At 52.0% G+C, this 8,585-nt stretch overlaps 1 protein-coding gene across 1 annotated transcript; it reads left to right on the plus strand.

Moving 5' to 3' along the window:
- The first annotated feature begins 1,208 nt into the window (after window positions 1–1,208).
- LOC119870875 (zinc finger protein 154-like) lies at window positions 1,209–7,954 on the plus strand. Its single transcript, XM_038527581.1, has 3 exons — window positions 1,209–1,483; window positions 4,315–4,441; window positions 5,786–7,954. The coding sequence occupies exons 1-3, from the start codon at window positions 1,451–1,453 to the stop codon at window positions 7,171–7,173; spliced, it is 1,548 nt and encodes a 515-aa protein (XP_038383509.1). The 5' UTR covers window positions 1,209–1,450; the 3' UTR covers window positions 7,174–7,954.
- Window positions 7,955–8,585: the final 631 nt, after the last annotated feature.

Raw genomic sequence — 8,585 nt, forward strand, 5'->3', positions numbered from 1 at the left:
AAAACACTGGTCCAAGGACAGGTGAGTTGCTCCAATGTAAGCCCAGCAGAGGGGCAATTCCCTGCCTAGGAATGATGTTAGGGCAGGACCGCCCCCATTCTCCTCCTGGTTTTCTCCATAGTGCCAGGTAAGGATCAAGGTGATTGACTCCAGGACAGGATAGGGATCGCCCCACCCCCAGAATCCCCCTCCTCTCTGCCCTGCTCCAACCAAGGACTCCGAAGGTTGGTGAGGGGATATCAAGTGCAGGACAACCGCAGGAGAGCCATCGGGATCTGAATCTGATTTGATTCTTGGTTAACGACATTGAAGCAAGGAACAGGGAGGGAGGCCTTCTTGATAGGACTCATGGCTGCCTCTGCCAATGGGGAAATCATAGTCTGGGATAGTACTTGATCCTGTCTGAATCTGCCAAGCGTATTCTGGGCAATGTATGCTGAGTAATAATTAGAGAGGTGGAGGAGATAAGTATGATGTAGGGCAAGGAGGAGCTGTGGCTGTGGGAATGCAGTTGCGAGAGGTGTGGCAGCAAGAGTAATGTGCCCACGGAAAGGGTCTGCGCACTCATGACCCAGGACCCCCATACTGGCATAACAGTAAAGGTGAGCCCACGTAATGGAGGTGTCTGGGAAAGGCGACCTGATGAACCCCAGGAGCACTGCCTGGAAAGAGGGGGTGTTGTGGCAGTGAATGGCAGGGCCAGAGCTTAGGTGCCATCTGTCGGCCCACCTGCCTATATTGTTGAGGCGTGACACAGTCACCAATGGGACCATGAGATACTAATTGAAATAAGGTAATGTATATTAACTTCCACTAAGCGAGGACATCTTGTGACGTAAAGACGCTATGGAATGATGTATTTCTTTGGTTTGTAGCCTTTAGGATCATCAGAAATATTCTCGGCCTCCAAGAGACCGCGAATTTCGCTGGGTCTGAAATAAGTATCCAAACATTTGGGTGATCAGTGGCAGAGACCACTGCGCAAGACTATGATAACATTCTCTCAAAGAGGAAGCGAAGAACAACAGAATCGGCCTTTTCAGACGCACTAACCTGCAGGACTCGGGCCTTACCTGCCAGATGTCCCTGACCCCGGCCTTCGTAAAAGCGGAGACTACTTTACCCAAAATGCCCGGAGTCGAGTGGCAGCGTCGCTCTCCAATGAGAACTTAAAGAGAGGCTCTTCCGCGTGTGGCCCCATCGCGAGGGCGGGACTTCCTGCTGTCTCCTCAGGGCGGCCATGACAGCTGCTCTTGTTGAGGGCTCACCTGGTGAGAGTCTCTGGCGTTCTGCGTTCAGATTGATCTGACGCAACAGAAGGGGCCCGAGGAGCCGCTGACCCTGCTGCACGGTTGCGAGTCCGCGGCTCGGAAACGCCGCCCGGGCTGCCCCGCGCCGGGGACAGAACAGGGACCCCCGGGCCGGCTGTCCGCTCCCCACCCCGAGTCCGATGACGGCGGCGGCGTCCAGGGCCCCGACGCAGGTAAACGCTCGTCCCCTGGGCCCTCCTCGCCCTCCCCGCGCTGCCCGCCCTACCCCCCCACCCCCCGCCGCAAATCCTCGAGGCCGGAGCGCCGGGCGTCTGCTCGCGTCCCTGCGGCCCAGGCTCCCGTGTCCCGCAGAGGCAGGCGCGGGTGGGCGGGGGCCCAGTGTGTGAGCGCCGGCACGCGCGCTGGCGGGCTGGAGCGGGCTGCAGGGGAGGGGCACACCTAAGGGGCGGTAGTGAGCGCTGAGGCACACAGCTTGCCTGCCAGCGCAGGCCTGGTCTTCCGGGCCGGGCAAGGGTACAGGGAGCTTTGAGTCCGTGGAACCCGCCGTGGACTCGGTCAAAGGCTGGACTCTCCCCAATTCCCACGGCTGCAGAAGCGCTTATGGAGCCGACACGAACAAGTGGGAGGTGGCCCACGCCTTCACTGGCCCTGACCTGACCCCCACCCGCTTGTCTTCTGCATTGTTGTGTCCCGGGACTCTGAAGTGCCATTCTGACAACCGGTGTGTGCACGGTTATCCCAGGAGCATCAAACACGGTGTGCACATGCTTGAATTAATACTCAGCTGGAACTGTCTAGGAAACCACCGTTCTTTTTTCTTAAGGGTGGGAGCAAAGAGCAGGAAGGCGGACAGGAATCAGGACTGGAATAACTGCCTGGGAAGTTGGGTGTGTCCTCTGGTGGTAATGGGAGGCTTGGATATGAGCAGCCATGTGGTATTACCAAGGTCCTGATAGGCTCCATCCCGCCATAGCATGAAGTATAGACTATGGGCTGAGGGAGGAGGCAGGACGATCAGGGTGGAGGCTCCTGTCATAGGCTAGGTGAGGGTTTTTGGACCAGAGTGCTGGGTTCGATGTCATTGTATTCTGGATATGTGTTTTAAAAAGTGACAACTGTATTTTCTATGTGGACAGAGACAGGGTGAAATGGAGGATTCAGGGGTTATCTCTAGGGGTTTTTTTCTTAGCAGCTGTAGGAATGGAAGCTCCATCAACTGAGATGAGTGATGTTGGTGGGAGATGTTTTGGAGAGCACTGAGTGGATGCATTAAGTGAGCAGTCAAACACACAGGTCTGGAAATCTGGGGAGGGGTTCAGAAGAGAGACATCTAAAACCATCATGGCTCCTGTGTGGCCCCGGGTGAGTGAGCCATGAGACACATTTGTGAAGAGCAGTCTTCTGGTTATGGTGATAAAGCTCTTCTGGTGCCAGGAAGTTGAGGGGGGAAAGGGAACCAGGACTGGATACTTAGCTGATTGTATGACTTCAGCGATGAGAGATGTGAGTGGCCATGAAGGAAGAGTGCGTCCAAGACTGGATACCTGGGCAGGTGGCCAAGGTTTCCAGCAGAAGAGTAGACAGAAGAGGGATCCGGAGCTGAGGAGGAATTAAGACAAGATGATGACACTCAGCACTGCGCTAGTGCTTCTCCACTCTGAACTCCACCAGGGTTTTGTGAGGACTTTAGTAGGGCCTGGGGTATTTCATCCTGGAGGAATAAGGTCATGTGTAATGTGCTGATGTGATCACCTGTGAGAGTCACTAAGCCTGGGGTAGGCCACCCAGCAACCTTGGCTTTGGATGAGGGTCAGGACAGAGGGAGATTGTGATTGCTGAGGGGACAACAAGTGCAGTACAGGTGGAGGAGGACTTTGAGAGGAGGTATCTTGAGATCTACATACGGTTCCTAAAACATAACAGGTTCCCTGTTATGACTTTATGTCTGGTGAAAGGTGGAGGAACTCATGGTGTGAGTATAAGTTCTCCCCGCTCTTCTGCCACTGGCAAGGTCTCCTAAAGAAACAGCCTTTCATCAAAGGTGTGTTTCCTGCTTATCCCACCCACCCACCCACCCACCCACCCTTTTTCTTTTTTGGAAAGATTTTATTTATTTATTCATGAGAGACACTGACAGAGAGGCAGGGACATAGGCAGAGGGAGAAGCAGGCTCCCTGTGGGCAGCCTGATCCCAGTTCCTATGGACTCGATCCCAGGACCCCAGGATCACGACCTAAGCCAAAGGCAGACGCTCAACCACTGAGCCACCCAGGCATCCCCCTGCTTATCCTTTGTATGGGTTTCAGTTCCCTACCAGCCCATGGAGTTATTCAGAAAAGCCAATCACATCCTCTTACAGGAACCAGGAGGTACCTCACCCTCTTGATCCCACAAAGCTCAGATCCTACAGCTCCCGGCTGTTCACTCTTTCTGAGAGTGCCACCCCCATGTGGGCCTGTGTGGGGTGTGGTGTCCTCCTCTCCCAGGCTGTGAATATACATGATTAATAAAGTGCTATCCGTCTCCTCTGTACAGGGTCAGGTGTCGTGTGTTTGGCCATCCCCATAACCCTAAGATGAGACTCCTGCACTCACCAGTGGGTTGAAGAGGAGGTGATTAAAATACAAGTAACATGGGGGGAGGCCAGGGAGATTCCTGTGGTGTGGGACAGTGAGGCAGTGATGACCATAGGCATGTGGCCTTGGGCTCCAGTCTCAAGAGTGTTGTGTACTTGGAGAGGGAGTATGCCTGGTGATGCCAGGGCCCTGGTATTCAGCGGAATAGCCTGGGTGGCCGGGAGGATCCTTCTGTGCCAGGTCTGCAACTTAGTGTCCACCTGCCTCTTGTTGTGTCGGCGGGCCCTGTGATCAGTGGGCCCATGAGGAGACAGTGGTGCCATGGCACCCAGGCACTGGGGCCTGGTTTCTCCTGTCAGATGGGGAGATCGGGGGGGGATGGGCATAGGGTAGATGTGGGTGGGAAAAGGGAAATGGGTTCTTGGGAGAGGGGCTTTTTGTGGTTTCATCTGTCCCCATCATGCCAGGGCAGGGTGACCTTTGAAGACGTGGCCGTGTACTTCTCCTGGGAGGAATGGGGTCTCCTTGATGAGGCTCAGAGATGTCTGTACCAGGATGTGATGCTGGAGAACTTGGCACTTATAACCTCCTTGGGTAAGACCCTCAACCCCACCCCTGTGCCCTGAGCTAGTCTCTGCCCTTCCCTTTGTCCCCAGGAGCAGTCTGTCTTTGCACAGGGGCCATGAGCATTGCTTCCTTCCCCCGTTCTATGGGTAGGTGCTGTAGTTGCTAAGGCTGAGGTCAGTGAACTGCCTTCCTTCCTTGAGCAGCCGCCCCAACACTAGCTTTCCTGCTGCCTTTCAGGGAAGGAATCGGGGTCAGGAGTCTTGCAGTGAACCTAATGGATATCAGCTTTCTTGCCCTCTCCCTGACTGGGTGACTTTGTCTAGATGCAGGATATCTGCATGCTCCAGGTCTGCTGCTTTTCTCTAGCTGAGGCTTCCTCGTGCCTGCCTATGTCAGGACTTGCTGTCTCTTGACAAAGTTACTACTTCTATGGAGCATGGGCTGTTCTCGTGAGAGAAACCCTGTCCAGACTTCTCTGGGGACTATTTAGTTCTCTTTGCCATGGGCTGTCGTGTGCTGCGTTGTTCTGGGATACTGATGGCTGCTCATCTGTCCTGTCTTTTCCTTAGCACTTGTATCATAAAGTTGCCATGTACTTGCTGATTATGGGCGTGGGGTTGGATTGGAGAGCCTGTGGTGGTTCACAGTGGGTACATTGACCCACATACAACATGATGGCTCAGAGGAAGCCGGGCCTGCAGTGGTACCTGGGGGAGATGCTGTGTGTTCAGGTCATACCAGAAGCCCATTCTGTTTGACTAGTATTTTGATGCCAGAGTCCACATTTCATTTCTATCTTTTCTTTCCCTTTCTTGGCACTTTGCCGACTTGTCAAGTCTGTTACTTGTCACTCTTGCTTCTGGCCTGAGGTGAACCTCACATTTCTGGGATCCATATCTCACTTGTTTTTCCTGCCACTCCACCAACAGTACTTTGCACATTGGCTGCTGTATGTCAAGAGGTATGCCTGTGTTCTTAAGCAGTCCTTGAACACCGCCTGCCAGGTTCCAGTTCTATTTCCTTGGGTCTTGACACACCCTTCTGCATGGAATAGGTGTGTCAGTAGGAGATACGTTTCTTTGGAAAGTTATTTGCAGAGGAATGAATTGCAGACCATCTCTCTCCTCTGTGTCACACCACATGCTTGCATCCTTCACCTCATGAGGCCTCTCCCATTCTGTGCTCTTTGTGCTCATTTTGTGCCTGCCACTGCTAAGCAGCCCCATCCTCAACCTGAACCATCTCCCCAGTCCTGCAAACAATCCCATTCACTGGTTCCTGGGTTTGTTAGACACACATTTGTAGCTCGTATAGGAGCTGCCCCCTCCCACCAAAGGCAGCATGCACTTCACCAGCATTTCTTGCTTTCAGGTTGTAGGCTTGGAGCAGAAGATGAGGAGGTCCCTGAGCAGAGAGTGTCTGTGCAAGGAGTGTCACAGGTCAGGATTTTGAAGGCAGTTGTGTCTCCCCAAGAGGCCCATCCTCGTGAGGTGTGTGGCCAGGACCTGAGAGACATTTTGCTCTCCACTGAGCACCAGGCAACACTTTGTGGACAGAATCACTACCAGATTGGGGCCTGTGAGAAACAGTGGTATTTTGGTGCAAACCTTCAGCACCAGAAGCAGCACACTGGAGAGAAATGCTTCAGAAGCAGCATGGGCAGAGCCTCTTTTGTGAAGGACAATGAATTCTGTGTATCAGGGAAACCTTTTTCCTGTGGGGAGGTTGTGAGGGACAGCTTGGCCACCTCAAGACTGCTCCAGCATCAGGCCACACACGCCAGGGAGAAGTCATGCAGGAGAACCGAGTACGGGGCATCCTCTCGTGGAAGGAAAGCACAACACAACTGGGGAAAAGGCACGCAGGACTTCACTTGCACACATGCACTTGTTCATCCCCAGAGAGACCTCTCTAGAGAAAGATGCTTTATGTGCAGTGAATGTGGTAAATCTTTTAGCAAAAGCTACAGCCTCAGTGACCACTGGAGAGTGCACACTGGGGAAAAGCCTTACGAGTGTGGGGAATGTGGGAAGTCCTTCAGGCAGAGCTCTAGCCTCATTCAACACCGGAGAGTTCACACTGGAGCAAGGCCTCACGAGTGTGCTGAATGTGGGAAATTATTTAGCAACAAGTCCAACCTCATTAAACATCGGAGAATTCACACTGGGGAACGGCCCTATGAGTGTAGTGAATGTGGGAAATCCTTCAGTGAAAGCTCTGCACTCCTTCAACACCGCAGTGTTCACACTGGAGAAAGGCCTTATGAGTGCAGTGAATGTGGGAAATTCTTTACCTACCACTCCAGTCTCATTAAACACCAGAGGGTTCACTCGGGATCAAGGCCCTATGAGTGCAGCGAATGTGGAAAATCCTTCACTCAAAACTCCAGCCTCATTGAACACCGTAGAGTTCACAGTGGAGAAAGGCCTTATAAGTGCAGCGAATGTGAGAAATCTTTTAGCCAAAGCTCTGCGCTGCTTCAACATCGGAGAGTTCACACGGGAGAAAGGCCTTATGAGTGCAGCGAGTGTGGGAAATTCTTTACTTACAGTTCCAGTCTTCTCAAACACCAGAGAGTACACACTGGATCGAGACCTTATGAGTGCAGTGAATGTGGAAAATCCTTCACTCAAAACTCCAGCCTCATTAAACACAGGAGAATTCACACTGGAGAAAGACCTTACAGGTGCCACGAATGTGGCAAATCCTTTAGCCATAGTTCCAGCCTCATTAAGCACGGAAAAGTGCACACTGGATAAAGGCTTTAGGAGTACAGTGACTTTGGGAAACGTTTGACGTGTCTTCCATTTCAGTGACCATTCAAATTTTCACATTGAAAAAGGCTTTGTGAGTATTTGAACGTAGGCTAATATTTACCTAGAAGTCCAAGCTCTTACAACACCACGTTATCTCCTTAAATGAAAGCCTGTGAATGTGGTGGCAATTGTGGGAAGTGGCCAACCAGAGGCTAGCCTCATTGCACTCCAGAGAACTCGTGGTAGTGAAAGGCCTTCTGAATGCAGTGACTCTGGGAGAGCCTTCACCCGAAGGACTCACCTCAGAGGATATCACAAATTGCAGATGGGAGAACTACCTTAAATGTGCAGGTATTTATAAGTGGAATGTAACAACACTGGAAGAGATCCCTTGTGAGGGTGCCATTTGCCTGTGTTGAAGCTCACGCATTCAAACATCTGTATAAATCCCAGGTGTGCGGCAGCTGCATCGTACTTTTCCAACCTGCCCAGGGCCATCCCCCAGTGTCAGGGCAATTGCTGGATGACTAATGAGTTGCCTGAGCGCTGACTCCTTTCCTATTTTTCCTCCCTGAAGAGAAGGCATGGATCTCACCCAGTTTTGTCCTAGAGGATTACTGGTGATTTGAAAAGGTGGACTACATTATTCGGGGACATTGTGGTCCTTGTGAAACTCTATGATGATGCAATCCCCCAGTCTCCAAGTCACCAACCCAGGAACAGTCTGCCTCCCATCGCTCGTGCTCTGTGACAGTAAAGATCGTATTGTTTAAGCCACCATTAATCTTTGTTTGTTTGGTTTTTTTTTGTGTCTTTACTTTTTTTTTCTTTAAGATTTTATTTATTTATTCATGAGAGACAGAGAGAGAAAGAGAGAGAGAGAGAGAGGCAGAGACACAGGCAGAGAGAGCAGCAGGCTCCATGCAGGGAGCCTGACGTGGGACTCAATCCCGGGTCTCCAGGATCACACCCTGGGCTGAAGGCGGTGCTAAACTGCTGAGCCACCCGGGCCGCCCTAAGCCACCATTAATCTTGGGGAGTCTGTTCACTGTGTGTGTGTGTTGAAAGCAACTATTTGCTAGCATGAAGGGGTGAACAGAGTTGTGTACCTCAGAAGGGACTGTATGATGGCAGAAGATAGCTGTTCAAAGCCTTTGGCTGCTCAGAGCCTTTAAGGAAAGACTACAGGGCTCTGTGGTCCTAACTTCTAGTTGGATGCCAGGATGTTTTGTGGGGTTGGCATTTCAACTCAAAGAGGAGGCAGTTGTTGGTTATTTGACAACCTTCAGTGCTTCTGAGCAACGTGATCCTGTTCTCTTGTTCACGGGGGGTATGGATGGCATGGTGCTCAGCGCTGGTGAAGGAAATCTATTCCCCAGGCCCAGCAGCAGAGCCACGGGTCTTGGTATCCTGAA

Source organism: Canis lupus, chromosome 1, assembly GCF_011100685.1.
Source record: "Canis lupus familiaris isolate Mischka breed German Shepherd chromosome 1, alternate assembly UU_Cfam_GSD_1.0, whole genome shotgun sequence".
Lineage (NCBI taxonomy): Eukaryota > Metazoa > Chordata > Mammalia > Carnivora > Canidae > Canis > Canis lupus.

What these genes read in the sequence shown, in the direction of transcription:
- LOC119870875 (XM_038527581.1), top strand. Translation starts at nt 1,451, where the DNA reads ATGACGGCGGCGGCGTCCAGGGCCCCGACGCAG. An exon ending in CGTCCAGGGCCCCGACGCAG is followed by an intron (nt 1,484 to 4,314) that starts GTAAACGCTCGT and finishes CCATCATGCCAG; the next exon opens with GGCAGGGTGACCTTTGAAGA. An exon ending in GGCACTTATAACCTCCTTGG is followed by an intron (nt 4,442 to 5,785) that starts GTAAGACCCTCA and finishes TCTTGCTTTCAG; the next exon opens with GTTGTAGGCTTGGAGCAGAA.